The sequence below is a fragment of the Megascapheus bottae genome, chromosome 5, assembly GCF_031878675.1.
Source record: "Megascapheus bottae isolate mThoBot1 chromosome 5, mThoBot2.hap1, whole genome shotgun sequence".
NCBI classification, from domain to species: domain Eukaryota; kingdom Metazoa; phylum Chordata; class Mammalia; order Rodentia; family Geomyidae; genus Megascapheus; species Megascapheus bottae.
Window position 1 is genome coordinate 67344530 of NC_143513.1, and position 23509 is coordinate 67368038.

The 23509-nt window shown below is 43.4% G+C and overlaps 1 protein-coding gene across 1 annotated transcript; it reads left to right on the forward strand.

Annotated features, from left to right (window-relative positions):
• Positions 1-9049: 9049 nt before the first annotated feature.
• Positions 9050-21014, forward strand: Lep (leptin). The gene is made up of 3 exons (XM_090333253.1): positions 9050-9124; positions 17575-17746; positions 19001-21014. The coding sequence occupies exons 1-3, from the start codon at positions 9087-9089 to the stop codon at positions 19355-19357; spliced, it is 567 nt and encodes a 188-aa protein (XP_090189379.1). The 5' UTR covers positions 9050-9086; the 3' UTR covers positions 19358-21014.
• Positions 21015-23509: the final 2495 nt, after the last annotated feature.

A 23509-nucleotide genomic window follows, 5' to 3' on the forward strand; every position in this document is an offset into this window, starting at 1 on the left:
AAAACATTTGGAGGGGGAGGGCAATGAGAGGGGAGATACATGAATGGAGGGAGAAAGAGTAAAGGAGAAAATTCACTAAAAATTATAGTTGTGTTTGCCATTGTTGTCTTCAGATAAGTTCATTGTGGATGGGGAAGAAAAGATAAGGGAAAGAGACAAGGGAAAGACCAAAGGAAAGAGAAGAAGGTAAATTTAATGCTTTGTAATCAATATGACTCCTTCCTGGGGATCAGCTTCCAGAGCCCAGACAAGGGAACGGATGCACAGCTAAGCTGACTGACCCACTCAGCTCAAGGTCTCATTCACCTCCTTAGCCAAACTTGAGTTCTGCTAACCAAGTGAGTAGCCCCAGTCTGTGAGAAGAAGGGGCAAAGTTTACCAGGCTGGGAACAGTGAAGTCTTTGCCCTTGGCAAGCTGTCCCTAATAGACCACATGCACACCGGAAGAACTAATTGTTTTCCCACCCTCACTCCCACCCCCACCCCCTACACACACACTTAACTTTAGAGATTCCCAGCACTCTCTTCAGTAAGGAATAGAACATCTTCAACAAAGAGTAGCTATGTGGATGGTCCAAGTTGGTTCTGGGCTTTTGTCTCCCTTCATTTTGGGAGTTCAAAGCTTGGGCCCAAATTGTCCAAGTTGAGCAAAATGAAGTCAGTTTGGGAAAGAGTTAAACAAACACAGTAAATCTTTTATTAATGTCATTAGGCAGAAGTAGGTATACTTGAGAAGTGGAGAAGTCAGGCATAGATCCTTGTACCATAATCTCAGCTACGTGTGAGGCCACAGGTATAAGATCAGAGGGTGAAGCCAACCTTGTCCAAAACCTCTGGGGCATTTCCCTTAAAGATATCTAAAGCGAAATAAATAAATAGGTTAGGGGCCTGGCTAAACCCTACAGCACCTGTCTAGCAAGTGTAAGCCCCTAAGTTCAAATTTTAGTATCATAAAATAAAAATTGAGAAATAAAAGATTTAAGAGTTGTGACTGACTGCCAAGTGTGGGAGTGAGCCCCATGGAAACCAGAAGATCTTGGAGGGGACTGTTTGTCCATCTGCAGCACAGCTGGCTGGCCCAGATTCCTGGCCCTGTTCTATTTTGTCAAGCCACAATCTGCATCAGGCTGTCTGAAAAAATGTTAACACAAAGTCACTGTCCTCTTTAGTTGGGCATTTACTCCATAGATCTTCATTGTGGGCTTATCATGTGCCAGTCCCTGCTAAAAACTAAAACCATAAACATTTCTCAAAGCTTCATGGAACAGCTTATGGAACTTATGCTGCATATCACGACAACCACGGAGAGTCTTGGCCCCAAGGAACTCATTCCTATAATGGTGGTGGTTGGAGAAAATTCTGGGAATTCTGAATAGAAAAAGGACCTTAGGGAAAAACTGAAGAACCCTGAATAAAGTAAGGACTCAAATAATAATATGTCAATACTGACTCATTAGTTAGGACAAATATACCACACTAATATAAGAGGCCCAATATAGGAGTGAGGCAGTGGAAACTCTTTATATCTTGATAACATTTCTGTAGGTCCAAAATATTCCAAAATTAAATAGTTAATACCAGGGGTCTGTAATCCTAGCTACTCAGAAGGCTGAGATCTGAGGATCATGGTTCAAAGTCAGCCTGGGCAGAGAAGTCTGTGAGGTGCTTATCTCCAATAAACTGCTTAGAGGAAGCCAGAAATGGTACTGTAGTTCAAATGGTAGAGCGATAGCTTTGAAAAAAAGAAGCTCAGGAACAGCTCCCAGGTCCAGAGTTCAAGCACCAGGTCAGGTACTTTATTTATAAATATGTAGTTTAAAAGATGAAGGAACAGCCGGGAACCTGGTTTCTCACACCTATAATCCTAGCTACACAGTAGGCTGAGATCTAAGGATCAAGGTTCAAAGCCAGCCCGGGCACAAAATAACCTGAGAATCTTTTTTTCCATATATTTTTTATTGTAATTAATAGAAGGGTTGCCTTATATTTAACAGATAAAAGGTACATTACTTCACAAACATTGATACCCTTTCTCATGTCTTGGTCCCCATTTCACTCCTCCCACCCCCACCCCTCATGTTGTTTTCCCCCTTCCCTATCTGATTTCAAATAACCAAATAAGTATATATACAATATATCAGATAACAAGGTGAAATGCTGTAACAATATGAAATAACCAAGGGAGAGTAAAAGAGATGAGAGATAACATAGTACATTAAGGCCAACAGTCACTCATTATATGGCTTTTGTTGCTACATAATGGAGGTCCTTTCATGTGGCATCATACTATATGGCCTTAAGTATCTAGGTTTTTAAGAACCTGAGATTCTTATCTCCAATTAACCTCTAGAAAATGGAAAGTGAGGCTTGGCTCAAGGGTAGGGTGGTAGCCTTGAGCTGAAGAGATCAGGGACAGCGCCCAGGCTGAGTTCAGAAAAAACAAAAAACAAAGGAACAACTCTATGTATGACATGTACCCGTGGCCCAGGTACTTGGCAGGCCAAGATAAGAGGATCACTTAAACCTAAAAATTAAAGACCAGCCTGAGCACCAAAGCACCATTTCAGATAGATGATTGACACATGATAGAAAGATGACTGACAGATATAGAAGTGATAGATGATAGATAGGTATTCAAATGATAGATAGATAATAGGTAGACAGATAGATAATAGATACAATGATAGAAAGATAGAAAGATAGACAGATAAGAAATGAACTAATTGGCAGATCAATTGCGGGTTTTTCTTGATGCTCTGCAGAAATAGTGGGGTGTTGTAATAGTGACAGGCAGGAAGAATGTCAGGCGTTAGCAGGGGGAACTTAGGTCATCCCTGAAGCCCCCACTTCACAAGCATCTGCACAAGTAGGTTCTACATCAGGTTCTGTGTAAGGCCGGAAAAGGTGAGGTCTTTACCCTTGACAAGCTGTCCCCTAATAGATCACATGCATGCCCCCCAAACCAACCAGCCCCCACCCCCACACCTATGCATATACGTCACTTTGGAAAAGGCAGTCCCAGCATTTGACCGAGTCATCTAATTGTTTTTTAGTCCAATCTGCAGGATTATATAGAACCCACTTCGATGTGGGTGAATGGCCTATTTCACACATGAGCAGCTTCTTGGGATGAAGAGATTTAACCTTCCCTTGTCTGTCTTCTCCCTTGACATGGTGCCATCAGCCAATCCATAAAACATGAGGACCTATGAGGGGACCTTCAGACCCTGCCATACATTGTGGTTCATGGCTACTAACTCCCTGTCATCGGTTCAAATACAGACTACCTCCACTGAGAACACTGTCATCTAGAGATACTCTTTTTTTGTGTCTAGAAGAAGGAAATCGTATGGTAAGACAGGACAATCTAGGTGATGGAAAATACAAGCTCTACTCCTACCTTGTGCAGCCCCTTGACCACTCTGGATCCCAGATTCCTATGCAAAGCATGGAATTACCTTCTCTAACTCTTCTGTGGCTTTTATGGACAAAATCGGGTAAGATTGTGTGTGTGGAGGGGGGGGGTGTGTTATTTATTTGCAGCACTAGGATTGAATTCAGGGCTTTGTACTTAGCAAGTGTTTTACTTCTTATGCCACACACCAGTATTCTTGCTTTTAGTTTATTTTTCAGATATAGTCTCTCACTTTTGTTTGGGGCTTGTCTAAGACAATGATCTTCCTATCTTTGCCTTACAAGTATAGGCACATTCACTGTTTTTGAGATCAGATTTTCACAAATCTTTGCTCAGGCTGGCTTCAACCATAGTCTTCCTGTCTTTGCTTCTTTAGTAGCTAAAATTATAGAATTACTTTAAAAAATTGTAAAGATCATCAGGATCCAAGCAAAAAAGATTTTTAAAGTTTTACTGTTTAATAACAAAATCACATCTATCAGAAATGTGATAATATCATACAGTTTGAGCAGTGAAAACACAATTTATTTTGTGCCCCAAAGCTATTTCTCCTTCATGGAACACATTCCTCCTTCATCCATTTGGAACACACCTGGTGGTATATTTGAAACAGCTACTACATACCGAGCACTGTAAGATGGAACATCCCTTCACCTACCCCAACCCTAGAGAGAGGATTCTGATTGGTCCAAGTAAGTCATGGCAATCCTGTTGCATTGTGCTGGTCAAGGGTGGGCATATGTCCCAATTCTCGCAGAAATAGGAAAACATCTTATTTCTCTGCCTTAACTAAAAGCACTTCAAGAAGAAAAAAAAAAATCTATGGCCTCTACCCCTGCCCTTTCCTACTGGTGTGGGGATATGATACCAGCATCCCCCGGGGCAATCAGGAGGCCGTAAACATAGAGACGCAGGTAAAGAGAAGACCCGAAGGTCTTCTCCTCCTCTCTGGAGGATCCATAGTGATACCACCATGCACTGCTGCACATCTCTACCTCTAGACTCCTGGGTAGAAGTGATAACTAAATGTGGCTAATGTTTAAACCATTATCATTTGCAGCCCATTGAATATGCAAATTGATGCAATCTCCAAGGAATGGAACTTGGCAATATATATTTCTCTTTTGAATGTGCACACCTTGCACTGATAATCCTACTTACCAGAATTTTTCCCACAGATAGGTTCACACAGTGCTCAAATAAGTCCATTTAAATATAGTAATTACAATATGATGTATGTAACAATATGGTTAGATAGATTATGGGGGCTCCACAAAATGGAGTACGTTCTGAGTTTTAAAAAGAAGCCCTGGTTTGTGTGCACTGGTAAGAAATTATATGCTAAATATACTGAGGGAAGGACATAAAATTAGTAATAGTTCAAGCAGCATGATGACACAGAGAGATATTGATGTCTTTTTCTTGTAAGTATATTATGGATATTTGAAAATTCCTTTTCGCTTTGTTTCCTTTTCTGTTTTCTTTCTTTCTTTCTTTCTTTCTTTCTTTCTTTCTTTCTTTCTTTCTTTTTGTGGTTGGTTGTGGGGCTTGAACTCAGGGCCTGGGCACTATCTGAGCTATTTTGCACAAGGCTAGTGTTCCACCACTTTGAGCCACAGTTCTACTTCTGGTTTTTTGAGTGACTAATTGAAGGTGAGAATATCACAGCAACTTCTCTGCCTGGTCTGGCTTTGAACTGCAGTTCTCAGATCTCAACCTTCTGAATAGCTAGGAGTACAGGTGTGAGTCACTGGCGCCTGATATAGATTTGAAATTTTCTAGAACACAGGAAGAGTAGTATGAATAGAAAGACATTAATTATGCGAGATTTTTAAAAATACCATATAAAGGATAGAGCCAGAATAGCTCCCAGAAGAACATGATAAAAATCGGTCATGGTTACTTCTAAGGAGAGGAGGACTTGGGGAAAACTAAGTAGTTCATATCCCTTTGTCCCTTTGGAACTTATGTTTAAAGCTGGCTATAGTGGTGCATGCCTATAATTTCAACTACTTGGGAGACTAAAGATGGAAGATGGCAAGTTTGAGGGTAGTCTGGGAAACTAGGTGAAATCATCTCTTAAAATAAAATTTGAAAGGGCTGGGGCTGTAGGTCAGTGGTAGAGCTTGTGTTGCATGCACGGGGCCCTAAATTCAACCCGCCAACATACCAAAAAGAGAGAGAAAAAATTAAAACAAACTGAAAACTGTCTTCTATTTCTTATTTTTAAAACAAGTAGATAGCTGATAGATAATCGACAATTTGTATTTCCACAATACAGCTCCATAGGGTTGCTTAAGTTCAGGCAATATCCCAGGTACCAACTCACCTGGTGAATGGAATAGGTCAGCCAGAGGCTGCCAAGCTCTGAAAACAAGCTAAGCCTTTTATTAAAGCAAAGTTACAAAGACATTGGGGACAGGGAAAAACTTGATCATCTCTAAGTGCTACAGCCAATGGAACAGAAAATGAACCAAACCAAAAAAGCTATTATTTTGATTGGATGTAAAAAGAATTCTTTGAAAAAGTTAGTTACAGGGCTAGAGTACAGCTTAGTGGTAGAACATATACCTGGCACCCTGAGGCCCTGACTTCCATCTCCAACAAAGTAAGTTCCCATCATGGATAATTGTAGCAGAAAAGCATAGAGAGGAGGTTTTAAAAATCATTTCTAACTTAACTCTCAGTAATGACAATGTTCTATCTTTGTGTGAATGTGTGTACACATATAGTATCTTGGGGGCTGGTGGAGACACTCACATGGTAGAGTGCCTGCCTACCAGTGAAGAGCCCTCAGTTCAATCCCCAATACAATAAAAACAAAAACACAACACTGTGTGAATCATGAAATGCTATTTTACAACCTAATTTTCAATGTCCGTATATTGTACCAATAGAACTTCTCAAGTTCCCGCGTTGAACAATAAGTTGGTTTCCCTTTTTTTTCTAGTTATATTATTTGAAATAACTACTGCCAATAATTTATTTTTTTAATTTAATTTTAGTTTTATTTTTGGATTAGCATGTATTAATAATGAGTGGGGTTTGTTATGATAATTTCATAGAACAAACAGTGTATTTTAACAATCTCTGGCTTCCACAAATACATAGTCAATTTCCACTTTTACGTCCTTCTTTCCTCCCATCTTTCATAAAGTATTTATTGGAGTTGGGTGTGTAGCTGATATAGTTGGTTGGTGGAGCATGTTCAAGGCCCAAGGTGCCATTTCCAGAACCATGGAATAAACACCAATTAAGAGCAAAGCAACCAGGTTTACAGAAAACAACTATGAAAGACATTTGAGACATTTGTGAAAAATTGTAGACTAGCCTTTCATAACATTAAGGAATTACTATTATGTGACAATGGTTTTCAGAGAGTAGTATTCTTACAGATGTCAGCATAGTTGCAATGTGCTTTAAAAGTTTTGCCAGAAAAATGAAGCAAATACAGAATGTAATAATTGTTAGATTTATATTATTGCTTGTTTTCTCTATATTTGAAATTTTCATTAAAGATATGTTTTAAAGGGCTGGGAGTATGGCCTAGTGATAGGGTGCTTGCCTAGCATGCACAAAGCCCTGGGTTCAATTCCAGAAAGTGCTAGAAGGAATGCTATGGCTCAAGTGGTAGACTGCTAGCCTTGAGAAAGCCCAAGAACAGTACCCAGACCCTGAGTTCAAGCCCTAGGACTGGAAAAAAAAAAGGTATGTGGGTATGTGTTAAGGATAAATAGTTTTGAGCCGGGAATATAATGGAAAACAGTATTAACCCCTACTGCTCTCATGGCATGCACAGTCTTTGGGGAACTGTTTTCCATCAGGAAGTCTCAGATCCAACTGGTCTGTTGCCTGGAGGACAGAGGTGGGCCTGGGTCTTCTTCTCTGCACACTGTCTTATACTGTAGGTATATTTCCCCAGGTCTGAAGAAAGAAAAAAAAAACTTCCTTCCCTGTAATCTAGGGTCTCAGAAAACTTCTCCAAGAATAGTGACACATCAAAAATTAGCTCTAGGTCAGGCACCCAGTGACTCATACCTGTAATCCTAGCTATTCAGAAGGCTGAGATCTGAGGATCATGGTTTGAAGCTAGTTGGGGCAGGAAAGTCAATGACACGCTTCTGTGCAATAAGTGGAGCTGTAGCTCAGAGGTAGACTGCCACGCTCGAGCAAAAAAAGCTAAGGGACAGCAAATTCAATCAATGGAAGAGAAGACCTGTGCCACAGTCAATATTTCGGTATCTAATATATTTTCTTTCTTTTAAAAAAAAATAAATGTTTGTAATGGTGGGGGAGCTAAGGGGCAGCATGTGGGCCCTGAGTTCAAACCTGGGAACCACCACCTGCGTGCACCTCCATGCACACTGGCACACACATACACACTCAGCTCTGCCATTGGTATTCCTGCAGTTCTCTTCCAGTAAACTTCTCCTGGACACCCACATGAATTTGGCACTGTGAAGGTACCAGAACTGGCAAATGTATATGCCTGGCTGGAAAATTCCCTGGCTCTGCTTACAGCCTGGGGGAAGCCATGAGCCCTGCACCCAGCCAGAGGAAGGGGAGTTGGCAGGAGGAGTGGACGGGCCAGCCATCTTCCACGAGGAGCCAGCAAACAGAGCTTCTGCCTGGAAAAGGGGTTGATGATCAGCCAACAAGCCCCATGGTGGAGCAGTGTGGCCTCTCTGCCATCAGGGGTGGGCTAATCACTTTCCCCTAGAGGTCCAGAGACTTGACAGACCAAGAGCTAAGATGGAAGATCTCATGTCTCTATCAATATAAAACCAGAGAGAAACTTCTTTTTTTTTAGCTGACAAAACTCAAAACTTTATTCAAAGTCACTGAAATGTACATTTCTTATCATGTTCCGGGTTCGAACTGTTATTCTTTCGTATGTTTATCCCTAACTACTTCTTATGTAAAAAGCATCCCTCGCTCATGGATTCCACACTTCTACCTACCAGATGGCGCGGTTGGGGTGACCAGATGGCACGGTTGGGGTGCAGGTAGCGGGCCCCCAGCTATGCTCTCCAGGGAGGGTGGATGGCCCTGTCACCACCCAGGTCCCCGGCCCTTCGGGTCGCCACCACCGGACTCACAGGCGGCGTGGAGGGGAACGTCTGGGCCAGCCTTCGTCGCGCAGGGATTTCCAGAGCACGCAGGGAACCGCCGGGGAGCCGGGCGGACACGCGGTTCTTGCACGCCAGAGCGAGGGTACGGTGAGATGGGCACCCGAGCGTCCGGATGTAGAATGAGGGGTCCATGGCGGGTGCTCAGGGCCGTCGGGGTTGAAAAGCAGGAGCCAGCCACGTCCTTGCTCACCGGTGGCCCCTTGCCCCGCCATCGGCGCCGGGGAGTGTCCCCCATCCCTAGCTTGGTCCCCAGAGCCACCGGGACTGCACCTCCGCAGGCAGCCTCCGGGGAGACCTCGAGGATTTCTCCTTCGTGCCAGCGCCCTCTCCCACCCCAGGCTGCGGGGCCCCACCCGAGAGTGTGTGCCTGCGTGGCTCGGTGGGTCGGGAGGCGCGCACGACCCAGCCCAGCGCCGACCCCCAGCCCTCCCCGTCTCGGCTGTCTCTGCCCCGAGGGGCGGGGCGGCCCCCGGCGCTCCGGGTGCGCCCAGACTTGTTGCACAACTTGTGCTGGGCAGCTATAAGAGGGGCGGGCGGGCATGGAGCTGCACAGGAATCCAGAGGCGGCAGCTGCGAGGTAAGACTCCTTTTCTGCTCTCTTTCTTGGCAGGTCACAGCACCAGCATCCACAGTATGAACGTGGAGGGGTGGGGGAACCAGGCCGGGTGTGTCCCCCAGCTGTGTCCTTGCAAAGCCAGCCAGGGCCGCGGGAGACTGCCCTGTCTGCAAAGGTGAGATGCTTTGGGAATTCCCTGGAGGAGAGATCCCCAAAGATCAAGGTGCCTCACTCTGATGGAGAAGGCCAAGCTTGGGAGGCAGGTGCAAGCGTTGGGTTTCTACAGACTAGAGAGCCTGGCTCTACCTAGAGAAATCTCCACTCATTTTCCAGTGAGAAATACTGTGAGGGTAGAGGTGGCCATAACATCTGTCAGAAAAAACAAAAAAAAAACAAACAACTCTCCCAGTGAAACTGTACCAGGGCTCTCTGGTTGGAGTTCCAAAGCTGCACAAATCCTCATCTTCAATGCACAGGCCAAGAGGTCTCTGAGGCATAGAAGGACAGGTCGTGGGAAAGACTAGTAACCTGCAAGGTCAGGTTTGTCTGCTTGTTTAAAATTTTGTTGTGCATTTCTAACCAAGATGGCTGAATACAGCTTCCAACAGGTGGGCTCCAAGAGTCACATCAGGCCTTCCGACAGCCTTCCTTCTCTCTGGTTTGCCTGAAAGATTTCGGCACTTTTGAAAGGTGACTTAAAATACTGCCAGATCAGATAAGACAAGGGGCCTGGTTGGTGGTGGTAGTGATGATAGTGGGGTACATGTGCCCCCACTCGTGTGTGTGTGTGCATATGCTGTGGAGAGAACAAGATTGGAGATGGTCTTCAGAGAGCATATGCAGAGGACAGGGACTGGTCACTGGGACTGGGATGGAGTTTCCAATCTCTTTCCTGCTAGAAAGTTCTATAGGAACATTCTAATGGAACAACTTGGTTGTTCCTACTCGAATGTCCTGGGAAAGGCAAGGACCATATCAATCATTTTTTGTATAGAGGCAAGGACACAAGGCAAAGGAAAACATGAATTCATTGGGGTTATTTCCTATCTCAAGTAACTGTGGACATTAGTCTGAGGAGAACATTTGCATAACCAAAGATATATCCTTCTTGTGTTTTATACATACCATACCAAAAGTAACTCTTCTTAGTAACTGCAGGAAATGTTTCCTTCCACCATTTTGAAGAAATAGTTCCAAGTGCTAAGGAAAAAGCCAGAGACCTTGCTGGTGGATGGATGTCTCCTGTCTTAGTGACCTCACAGATAGGCACCTAGAAGACCTCTTGTCATTGAAATAGCCCTAGTCATTGCCCTATCCCAGCTTAGATGCTCCAAGAGAGCATACGAGACAGGAATAGAAAAGGGAGATGGAATGGCTACATGTATGCATTCCTAAGTATCACCTATACATTAGTGGAAAGTCCAGCCAGATAATCTGGCTGTTAGTCTCTTAGTAGACTCTATTTCCACTTGTGTGGGGAGAAATATTCCAGAAACCATAAATCCATTCTGGCTCTATATAGATTACCTTAGAATTCTTTCTCTGTCCATATAATTACCTCTCAGAAATGGACAGAGAGGACGTTTCTGCTTAAAAAGAGCACACAAGGCCAGGAGCTGGTGGCTCATGTCTATAATCCTAGCTCCTCAGAATACTGGGACCTACGAATCATACTGAAAAATCTGTGCAGGCAGAAAAGTCCACAAACACTTATACCCAATTCACCAACAAAATGGGGGACTAAAGTTATGGATCTAAGTGGTAGGGCATCAGCCATGAATGAAAAAGCTAAACAAAAAGCACAAAGCTCTGTGTTTAACCCCTGGTCAGGATAGATAGATAGATAGATAGATAGATAGATAGATAGACAGACAGACAGATAATCAAATAGAACATATGTAGTACTCAAGCCCACACAGACTCCTTTTAGTTGTTCCAGGGGTGATATCAGCTTTGCCCCTCAGCAATCAGTCTGCTTCTCTTTTTCCTACTGTTCGTTAGCTCTCTGGATCTGAATCCATAATCAGTGTCCAGGCTAACATTTTAGTCCCCATCTGTTGTACATTGTATATGCACTTGGGGCAGGGGTACTACCGAACTCTGCAAGGAAGCCATTGAGAAGACACAAAAGCAGAACAGAGGGCTCTTGCAAGGTCCATAGGGGCCAAAATGCAAGGACAGTGCCCAGGCTTGTGAATGAGTTCACAGTGCAGAGTGGTTGGGATCAAAGTCCAGACAGAAACTACATCAGCTGAAATAACTCCGGGCCATGTGAATGCAGAGGGCTGACCAAAGTGCCTGAAAAGGGAACATCTAGACAATGAAGCACTTCCTGTCTCCATTAAGATAGCTTCTTAGAAGTTATGTTGGGCAAAAGTGAATTCCAACAGCAACATTCACATGGGAGCAGGTGAGCTGGTGTAGGTGTAGGTTAACTGGTTTTTTTGTTTTGTTTTGTTTGCCAATGAGGACCAACGATAGGCATTATTACATTTATTCATTCAACAAACACCTGCTCCATGCCAGACCTTTGGTGAATGCTGGGACAAGTGTCTGTAGGCTTAATAATTAATGGTGTCACCCTCTTTCTCTGAGCCTAGCTGGACCTGAAGATTACCCATTTACACTGTACCAGGGAGCCGCTGAAAACTGATCAGAGTTGACACTGGCTGTGGAATCTATTTGCTTTTCTTGATAGAATTAGAGCTAACAGTAGTTTCTGATGAATGGAAAGAATATAAGCTCCCCATCCACGCCCTGCTACCAGCTGGATATGTTAGCATGGTTTCTTAAATGAAATTTTTGATTGCAAAGAAGAGAGGATCTCCCCTACTAGTTCAGTGGCTTCTTTATTTTTTGGCTAACATTTGAAAAATGAAACTGGCACCAGTGACTCACAAGTATAATTCTAACTATTTAGGATGGAAGAATCCAGACCGGGGCCGGGGGGGGGGGGGGGGGGGGAATCTTGAAACCACATCTGAACAGGAAAGCTGAGTGTAGTAGTAGAAGTGTAAATAGGAGGGTCACAGTTCAGGCTGGCCTGAGGCAAAAAAAAAAAAAACCCACAAAACAAACAAAAGGAAAACCCAGCATGACTCTAAAAATTGAGCACAGCAAAAATGGGCTCTCCAGCCCATACTGTTTAATTGTCTAGTAAGCAAAAGGCTATGAGATCAAATTCTAGTACCTCCCACCCCTGAAAAAAGAGGAAAATGAACTGAAACTATTAAGAGTTAGTTAACCTATCATAAAAGGTGAATTGTTTGTGACATGGTCTTGCTGGGCTTATCATAAAATACAGCCAATACATTACCCGAGCTAATACTTCTACATGTAATTTATTTATTTATTTTTTGCCAGTCCTGGGCTTGGTCTCAGGGCCTGAGCACTGTCCTCAGGTTTTCTCAAGGCTAGAGCTCTACCACTTGAGCCACAGTACCACTTCTGGCTTTTTTTCTCTATGTAGGTGGTACCCAAGAATCGAACCTGGATCTTCCTGCATGCTGGACAAGCATTCTACCACTAGGCCAAACTCCTGGCCCCTGTAATTTCATTTTAATTGACACAAAATAATTGTATACATTGATGGATAGAGTAAGGTATTTCAATTCTTGTTTATAAGGGACAGTGATCAGATCAAGGTAACTGGCACACGATGTCAGCTCAGAAGATATCACTTCTTCATTTGGGGAACTTTAATATTATGTACTGGCTATTTAAAATTGGCTAATTGTGGTCCTTTCCCCTCCTTTTCTTCCTCTTCTTCTTCTCCCTTCATCTTTCTCCTCCTCCTCCTTTTCCTCTTTCTCTTTCTCCTCCTTGCAGCTGTGTGCTTGTTGTACAAGTGCTCTGCTTGAGCCACTTTTCTAGTCCCTTTTGCTCTGGCTATTTTTGTGACAAGGTCTCATTCTTTTTTCCTTTTCTTTTGCCCATGTCTCAGTTCTCAATTCTCCCAATATCAGGCAAATGCCAGAATGTCCAGCATGGGTTTAGATTGGATCTTGCTAACTTTATGCCTGAGCTGGCACTGAACCAGGAGCTTCCTTATTTCTACTTTCTGAGTAGCTAGGATTACAAGTATGAGCCACTATACCAAGCTACTCTTCTCTATTTCTTTGAGAACAACTTAACATTATATCCCCTAGTTCCATCCACAATAGTACAAATGGTAGAATATCATTCCTTTTTGTGATTGAATCATATCGTATTGTGCATATGAACTAGATTTTTTCTTTATCAGTTCATCCATTAGTGGACACCTATTTTGTCTACTATAAATAGCACTGCAAAAAATATAGTAGCACATGTTAATTAAATTCTGTTGAGTATGTATCCAGCAATGGAACTGCTAGTAGTTCTAATTCTAGTTTTTAGCAGAAGGGCTATACTGTTTCCCATAACTGTACTAACTTCCATTCCCATACACAGAGGATGAGAGTTCTCCATTTGCAATTCTCACTAGCATTTGTTATCTTTCCTCTTTCTGACAATCACCCCTTCTTACAGGGGTGAAGTGATCGTTCATTGTGGTTTTGAATCTCATTTCTCTGCTGACTACAAATCTGATTATATTTTTTCATATAATTGTTGGCCAAATATTATCTGAATTTAGTTCACATTAGTATGCAAAAGACTGCCAGAGAGAAAGGTATAAAAAAGCCAGATGTCTGAAAAATAAAATAAAAAAGAGAAAAAGAAGCATGCTAGGTCCCTTACTATTTTCCTTTAGTATAATCAACCCAGAAAGATAGGCAGAGTTCAAGGCTGCCTCTGTCAGTGAATGGCTCTGTGACCCAGAGAGCCGTGCAAATTTTTCTACTTGTACTGGCCCCAAACAGAAAGGCAGTGTTCAGGAAAGCCAATGTGTGGTGGAAGGGGGGGGGCGATGACAGCAAAGATGGATATTAAATAGATCTAGGCCTCCTAGAAATCCCTAGCCTCTATGCTCCCTGTGATTCCTGATTCCTGGTTTGCTGTGTTCTGTGTCCTTTTCATCTGTGTACCTGGCCCACAATGGCTATTGCTCATTGTATGTTAGCTGCCAGCCATCAAATCAATGGTGAGTCATTTTTGCACATTGGCATGGAGCCCAATGAAGTTTAATTTACTATCTTGAATTATCCTGCCTCTCCCTAAGCTACTTCCTAGCTACTTTTTTTCCCCTCCCCATTTCAGGCTATAGCCAACAATGTACCTCTTAGGTGATAACTTGTTGCCTCCACTGCAAGGATGACATACGTTGATTTGGTTGTGTGTTTGTTGTAGGTGTGTTTGTGTGGGATGTGTGTTGGTACTAGCCATAGCTTTGATCTCAGATTTGTCATTCCTACAGCCCCTTTCCAGCCCCTAAGCCTGGTCTCTTTTCTAGGACACACTTAAACTACTCAATTGCATGCTTTCAAGGTACTACTACTGCTGTTCAGTATTCACTGAGGCATGTTAACAGGGCATAGAAACATGGTTTACCTTTCAGGTAGTAGAAAATGACAATTACATGAAGAATGGCTTTTGATAGGACCACAGTTGATCAGACAGTAAATTTTCTTTACAAGGAGGGTATCCTCAACACATAAATCTAAAGAAAACATGAAAATCAATCTTGTGGTGCAGGAACAGACTCGGAAATGCCAGGTGCCCTACTGAGATGGCCTGTGGGAGGCAGGAGGCCAAATACTTGATTCTGAGCTGAATACAGGTAGTGCTGCCCTGAGCATTCCAAGACCTGCACAATAATTACAATAATTTTTCAGCAGTTGGCATTTACTCCCCAAAACGAGCCAGACACAGGCATCGTGGACAAAGGCTACACAGGTTCTTCTCACTATACCTTTTGAGCAGAGTAGTAGAGCCAGCTCTGCCACTGTATCCAGGAAGATATACAGCCTTCTGGTTCCTTCTACCTTTGCTAGAATTCCAGGTAAATAGTATTGTACAGGAGATACATTGCAAGATTCTATTGGCTACCTGACATTTCCAGCAGTACTGAAGTCCATATTGTTAGGTTATGCCCTATATGGCTGGCATCATCGCCACTTATTATAGTATAACAGATTTATTTGGTCATTCCATGTTTCATGCTTCCTCTGGGGCCATTATTTTATGAAATAAGGGTTATTTGAACACAAGCACTATGAAACCATGACAGTGGGTCCAATAACTGAGGTAATTGCTAAGTGAGTAATAGGGGAGTCATCTATAAAGTGTGGATGGAAGCATTTTCATGTCCCAGGTGGGATGGATGAGAAGACGTGAGACCTCAACCCATTAGTAAGGATGGCACTATTTAAAAGTTTATGAATGGAGCCAGGAGTTTGGCCTAGTGGCAGAGTGCTTGCCTAGCATGCATGAAGATCGGGGTTTGATTCCTCAGTACCACATACATAGAAAAAAGCTGGAAATGGTGCTGTGGCTCTAGTGGTAGAGCTCTAGCCTTAAAAATACCCAAGAACAGTGTTCAGGCCCCAAGTTCAAGCCCCAGGACTGGCAAAAAAATATTTATGAATGGCTGATGTTTGAAATTTTCCATTTAATATTTTTGCACCATAGATGGCCATGGTAACAAAGACTTGGAAAGCAAAAACGAGGACTGGTTTATTTAAGTCTGCTGTATAAACATCCTGGCTTTACCACTTAACCTATTTGACTTTGGGCAAATTGGTTTGTGTTCCTGAGTCTCATTTTTTTTCTGTAATAAAATTCAGATTAAAACAGCAACAACAATGACATGCCTTTGATTAAACATTATAAATAATATATAAAGAGATTGCTTATTTTAATTTATTGCCAGAAAATGAATTATACTAATATTTTAATGGGCCAAAAAATACATTACTTGGTTCCATCATGACACAGATGAGGAAGAACACAAAAGCAATAGTTAACTTACTAACCATGTTCAAAATTTCATCCTAATATTTACCTACATATTATTATTATTTCAGGCTCATACACACATGCATAGTATGGATCACTGGCTACAGGCTTGCATACATTTGGTTTTATTTCCTTTTGCCTCATGTATCTCATTAAAACTTTGCTTCTTAATCAAGGATCTGTATATTATTAACTTCAGAGTTCACAGCTCTATGACTTTATAAGTTTGACTTATGCTGTGTGAAAGTGTTGCATTCTCTCTGTCTCTATGTGCAGTTGGTTACTTGGCCGCTTGTAGTAATAGCCACTTTCTACTCTTCCTAACTCATTCATGGTCATTAATATCCAGCTAAGGTGACCTCTCTTCCAGGTACCCTCCTTAGGACTCATGTAATGTCTAGTACTTGTTCATTGCAAAACTCTACCTTCTTGTATTGTCTCTATATCGCCTTGCTGATAAGCCATGAGTTGCTGCAGTATGGGGAGGATCTGAAGTTTCCTTGTATCCTTGGAGCCTAGCACTGCATCTGAGTGGTTATCCATGGTAGGGAAGTTCTGCTTAGATTTAAGCCACTCCCCAAGGGAAAGGAAGGAAGTAGTAATGCAAGTGATCAAGGCCATCACAAACATAGCAGTAGGCTGCTAATAAAGTTATGGGAAGGGGCTGGGAAGGTAGAGTGCTTGCCTAACATGCATGAAGCCATGGGTTCAATTTCTCAATACCACATACACAGAAAAGGCCAGAAATGGTGCTGTGGTTCATGTGGTAAAGCACTAGCCATGAGCAAAAGAAGCTCAGAGACGGCACCCAGACCCTGAATTCAAGTCCCAAGAATGGAAAAAACCAAGGAAGGGAGGAAGGAAGGAAGGAAGGAAGGAAGGAAGGAAGGAAGGAAGGAAGGAAGGAAAAAGAAGAAAGGAAGTAATGGTAAGGGCAAAGAAGTAACATCTCTATAAGACAGGGTATTGGCTGGGAGTGTGACCTAGTGGTAGAGTGCTTGCCTAGCATGCATGAAGCCCTTGGTACCAGATACACAGAAAAAGCCAGAATTGGTGCTGTGACTCAAGTGGCAAAGTGCTCGTTTTGAATGAAAGTGCTCAAGGACAGGACCTAGGCCCTGAGTTCAAGCTTTAGGACTGACACACACACAAAAAAGACAGGGTAATGAAACAATGAATTCACAAGTCCTGTTCTTTCACATGCATCTTCTGATTTGCTCATTAAAGCTTGGAGAGAGGAATAAAGATGGAGTTTTGAGCAGTTGTATGATATTCCTGAAGTTCTACACTTAGTAAATGACTAGATCCCAATGGAGCCTTTATCAGCCAGTTCTCTTTCCTAGAAGTGTAGGATGAAGGTCCCACCCATTGTGGCCACCAGGTAATCTGATCACTCCTGAGCTCACTGCTCTGTGGTCTACACACATGTTAACTTGGTTTTAGGGATGGGGCAATAGGCCTTTTCCCAAAGGCATGCTTCATTAATCTAGATAATGAATAACCTTTATCCACATCTGGCAATGTGGTTAGTAACTGGGGAGATAGATCTATTCTGATACCTGCCTCTTGTAAAGTGTGGTTCTTTGTGTTTTCAGATCCAAGAAACTCATCCTGAGATTGAAAATGCGCTGGGGACTCCTGTGCCAGCTCCTGTGGCTTTGGTATTATCTGTGCTATGTTCAAGCTGTGCCTGTCCAGAAAGTCCAGGAGGACGCCAAAACCCTTATCAAGACCATTATCATCAGGATCAATGATATTTCACACATGGTAGGGTGGGGCGGCGGTGGGAGGAGAGGGTGGTGAAGGACAAAGTAGAACTATGGACCAGACCACACTGATTCCTTATGATGGTTCCTTAATTCAAGAAATATTTAATGGGCATCTTCTGAGGGCCAGGCAATTTAGAACCTGAGGAAGATTTTGAAGTATAAGGCTGCCAGTCTTTCTGGTTGTTTCTTCTATGAAACCACTGTAAAAACACTTAACTTTGCCATATACTTCAACTTAAAAAGAAACTGTAGAGCTAGGAGATAGTGGCTCATACCTGTAATCCAAGCAATCCAGGAGGCTGAAATCTGAGAGTCTTGGCTTGAAGCCAGCTGAGACAAAAAAAAATTGGTGAGACTCTTATCTCCAAATAACTTGCAGAAAGCTGGAAGTGAGGATATGGCTCAATAGCCATAAGCAAAAAAAGCCAAATGTGAGTGTGAGTTAAAGCCTCAGAATGGGGGGGGGGAGGGAAGGAAGGAAGGAAGGAAGGAAGGAAGGAAGGAAGGAAGGAAGGAAGGAAGGGAGGAAGGGAGGGAGGGAGGGAGGGAGGGAGGGAGGGAGCGAAGTGGCAAGAAGGATATCATGAAGCCACAGAATGTTCTATTATGGGGAACCCTAGACCTCAAAAGTCAGCTGAGTACGTGCTGTGGCAGGTAAAGGAGATCAGAAGCAGGCCAGAACTATAGACAGTCTTATGTATTTCACAGAAAAAAACCCTTAAGTCCTTAAAAGTAGTCACTCAACAAGGCTACATGTGGGATCCTGAGAATCTGACTTGTGTATTCTCAAGACCAAGAGTCAAGACCATTGGGGTGACGAGAGCCCCTCCTGGTAACTGGAGTCACAGAAGCAAAGAAGAGAAGTGGGGTACTCCCTAGAGGAGTGACCGTAACTCCCAAAGAGGGCAGAAAGCATGAAAGTGGGAGAAAGGAATCTGCTGTGCGTTACAGAGACTTGACTAAATAAGAAGGGACCTGTGGCTGGTTCTTCTTAAAGGCCATTTGGAGAAAGGAATGGCCAAGAAAGAGTAGTTGGAAGTGGAGGGTAGGATGGTTTGGGATAGGCGGGAGTCTAAAAAACAAGCGTGGTGATCACTTGAGCACAGAGAAGAAGAGGCTGGAAAAATAAGGACAGGGGAAGGAGGGCAGCACAAAAACAAGTTTCTGAACTCATGGCAATCACAAAGGACTTTGAAGAATGGTTTCTTTGCTTGCTTTCTGAGCACTTTCTCTTTTTCCTCCTGCACACCAGTCTCTCTCCTCCAAACAGAAGATCACTGGTTTAGATTTCATTCCTGGCCTCTACCCTGCTCTGAGTTTGTCCAAGATGGACCAGACACTGGCGATCCACCAACAGATTCTCACTAGGCTGTATTCCCAAAACGCAGTACAAATATCGAATGACCTGGAAAACCTCCGGGCCCTTCTCCACCTGCTGGCCTCCTTCCAGAACTGCCCCCAGCCCCAGATGACTAACATGAAGATTCTGGAGAGTCTGAATGGTGTTGAGGAAGCCTTTCGTCACTCCACGGAGGTGGTGGCCCTGAGCCGGCTGCAGGGGTCTCTGCAGAGCATGCTGAAGCAGCTGGATCTCAACCCGGGGTGCTAAGGCCTTGAGGGCCATCCTTCCTTCCAAGGGCCACATGGAGGGAAGAAACTGGCTTCCATCTGTCTCCAGGAAGTAAGAGCTTATTTGGGACTATGTTCATTTCCGTCACTCCTCTAAGCCACCCTTAAGACTCCATGTTGCTTAAAACCAAAGCTCTATACACAATTCCACACTCACCTTGAAGGGTCCCACCTAGCTCAGAGCAGATTATACCTAGAATGTCATCAAATTCTTCAGCCACTGACAAGAGTCATCCTATCCCCTTTCTGTTCCATCTCTCTGTGCATGCTTCACTGTGACCAGGGTGATTTCAAAGGGCCATTTGGCCCTTCAGCGCTTTGGATAGTTTCAAAATTCTGTCTGAGTTCAAGGGAGCTCCAGGAAGGCTATATCCACCCACAGTGGAAACTCCCAAGAAACACAGCATTTATTTATCATGCATTTTACTCTAGATGGCTTTGAAGTAAAGCACCAGCTTTTTCCAAGCTTTGAGGTTAGCCAGGGCTGGGGTGAACCCTTTTGAAGGGTGCTATTTCCAATTCCATTGATGGGTCTGGCTGAAATAAATAAACCCACTTTGAGTGGCTGGAGTTAGGGCTAGAATTGACTGAGCTAATGCCATCCAAAGCAGCTCTCATAGTTCTCCAGTATCTGATGTGACTGACTTTAGATTATAGTGTTTGCAGTGCTATTGCCCTGAGTGGATCTCCAAGGGTTAGGATATTTTTGAAGGGAAGACAAATTTTGTCAAGTGTAATGTGTAGCTGTATCCAACTTGGGTGGGGGTGGGGGTGGGGGGGGTGAGGATCTAGATTTTTTTTTCTGAATAACATTTGGGTGCTAGACTTTGGGGAAAGGACAAGGTCATTTTCTTATCATGAAAAGAACAAAGGAGGTGCTATGTTGCCAGGAGCTCATAGAAGGAGAGTACTGAATGTGAAAGCCTTTGCTAGGGTACTGCTGAAGTCAAGATGTGAGAGTTGCATACTCCAGTGATCCCCAGGGCAGGTGTCCCAGTGTGGCCCTCTGAGTAGTCCAGGGTGATCACTCACTGGGGACCCGGTCCCAATATGTAATCTACTTGTGAAATTGTGGTTCCCATCTGACTGGCTCATCCAAGCAAAGCCATTTGCTACCCATTCTGTGGGGAGTTTTATTCCAGTAGAAAAGCATCAGTCCTTCACTGGATGGCTGTCGGCATGGCCCAGTACTGCCAGGTTAGTGCCTGGGCCACAGGCCCAGCTGCTAGGATTGCCCTTCTGTTGGAGGTCATGTTGAAGAGGATGGGTTTTTCTACCAGCTTACTGACTTGATGTCACCATTGCTCTGTAAGTGGTGGTTCTGCCCAAGCAAACTTGAATCAAAGCAATATACTTTAAGACTGGGCACAGCTTTGTGCTCAACCCTAACTGGTGCTATGAGCTATAGAAGCTCACCAAATAACTATAGAAGTCAGGGATGCTGATTTTCACCAGAGTGCAAAGGCACACTGCTGTCGTTAGTGGGTGAAAAATGGCCTGAGATGAAAATGACAGGACCCAGGGGCCCACAAGTAACTCTGCTTATACTCTGTAGCATTTGCATACTTTTCAGGGCACATTAGCATCTATTGCTATGTAGCATATCCTGTGGATGCAGGATCACTACATCTGTAAAAGTAAGAAATCACAGACTGAGCATCCATACTCAAAATCTTGGGGCCAAGGAGTTTTAGATTTGAGAACTTTTAGGGAACTTTTAGGATTAGATTATTTTCCTAGTCATGATGAGATTATTTGAAGGATAGAAGTATAAACATAAAATTATTTTACATTTTATATATGCCTTATACACACTTTGAAGATTATTTTATATGATATTTGAAAATAATTCAGTGCATGAAACAAGGTTTAATGGGGTGAAATTTTCCACACAGGTCATCATGCATGGTTTGCCATCATTCAAAAGTTTTGGGGTTTTGAGGAAGTGCAAATCTCATTTTTTTAATGAGGAATGCATATCCTGTACCTAAGACCATAACAATCCCCCAGAATGTTCTTCCAGCCAGGCACTGCTCTCTAGTGATAGGCCGGTTCAGGAGAGGTCACAAGGACTAATTGGAAGAGAAGAGTTAGGGAACGGATTTTAAAGGGAGTAAGGGGTGTGGACTTCCTGTAGAGAGGAGACTTTAATGAAAGCTTGATATATGGAAAGATAGCAAGTGACAGTGAAAGGCAGAGAAAGAAGAGAAGGATGAGAAATGACATATTTAAGAGGCTTTGCTGACCACAAAAGTTGGCTATTAAAATCTCAAGTTCTGGAGCAGTGAAGCATGGTGGGCAGAGTCAGGCAGCTCTGAGAACTGGGCAGATCATCTCGCACATTAGGCTGAGATGTCTTGAGCCGTTTGCTTGTAAGATCTGGAACATAGCTCATTCCCAAAGTATGAAACTTCTCACAGGAACATGCTTATCCTTTCTTTTTGTAAAAGTAACAATAAACATTTTTAAATCAAATAAATTAACTTTGACTCCTGGTCTTTATCTTTGGTTGCCTGTTATGAAGGGGCTTCAGGAAAGTTGTTTGTGTATGACAGAGCAAGGCCTGGCTGGCATCTAGCCAATCACTGGGGTCAGCTCCACCCGAGCTTGGCCACAGCCAGCCGCCACTTATTCAGGCAAAAGGATTATGCCAAAGTCCAGGGCTGACAAACAAGCATCTTCTGCCCCAGGGATAGCAAGGTTATGCAAATCAACCTCACAAAACAGCAGATGGTTCCCCACAACAACAAAAGAAATGACAAGTACAAGACAACAAAAACCCCAGTAAACAATCAAATAGAAATCTTGCAAGAGCCCAATGCCAGGGACCCGTAATCCTAGCTACACAGGAAGCTGAAATTTGAGGATTGTGGTTCAAAAGCTAATCTGTGCAGGAAAGTCTGTGATACTTTTATCTCCAATTAATCATCAAAAAGCTGGAAGTTAGCTATGGCTGAAGTGGTAGAGAGTGCTAGTCTTGAGCAAAAAATAAAAGGCTCAAGGACAGCATCCAGGCCCTGTCAAGCCCCAGGAAACTCCTCCTCCAACAGGCACACACACACACACACACACACACACACACACACACACACACACACACACACACACCTTCCAGATTACAGACTTGACATGCAAATGGTAAAGGAGAGAAGGAAGACCTCAAGGTGTTGGGGACCTATTTTATAAAAAGTACTAATCCCTCATGACCTAATCACTCCAAAACCCCTATCTTTACCTCTGCCATCACTCTGGGGAGTCCAAATTTCAACAGGAGAATTTCAGGGTACCCAGTCCCTGTCCTTGTGTATGAGCTTGGGGAAAGGGAAGGAATCCCCAAGTTTCTGCATGAGAAGAGACCACAAAAATGGGCCACTGGATTTGGCTTTGGCAGCAACTTTAGTGGGTAGCTTGGCAGTTCAAAGAAGCAGCAACCTCTGTGCCAGGCAGAGCTCCTGAGCTACTAATGTCAGAAAGCCAAAGCAAAGCAACCTACATGAAAAAGAGAGACTGCATCCAGCTATGCTGATATGAAGTCCAGACCCCATTGTATCTCCATGTCCTTTCCCCTGTACCTCTCTCTTTCTCAGGCAACCCCTTTCTCCTGTGTAGTGGCAAATATGCCTCTGGAATCTCCAGGCTGTAAGTCCTTAATGCCTAGACTCACAGGAAAAGTATGTCTTTCTCAGTCTTCGGTGCCAGGGAACACTGTGAGGAGGGCGTATGTCACATGGTCACTTATCTTTACTAGGCCAAGAACAGCCTAGAATAGAGGATCAACACACACATTGTCTTGACATTTATGACTCTGCTTAAGAAAACTTTGAGCCCCAGCACTCACTCCTGTGACTCCTGCTACAGTCAACCCATCATTCTGAGCCCTGTGCCAACTGGGAGACATAGGGAAAGGTGGAAAAGAATACCAGGACTCACACTCTCACCAACTGGTTCTTGGTATTCTACATTCAAGTTCTCTTCCACACTCTCTTCCATCCTCAGCATTCTCCTAATCTCCCCCTGCCACTCTCAGGCAGTAGCTCACATTTGTCCAACAGCTGGCAGAGTCTGAGCACAGCACTAGCCATTCTGAATCTCCAAAGGCAAGTCTTTACTTTTGCCTTTGCCAAATCTGGTG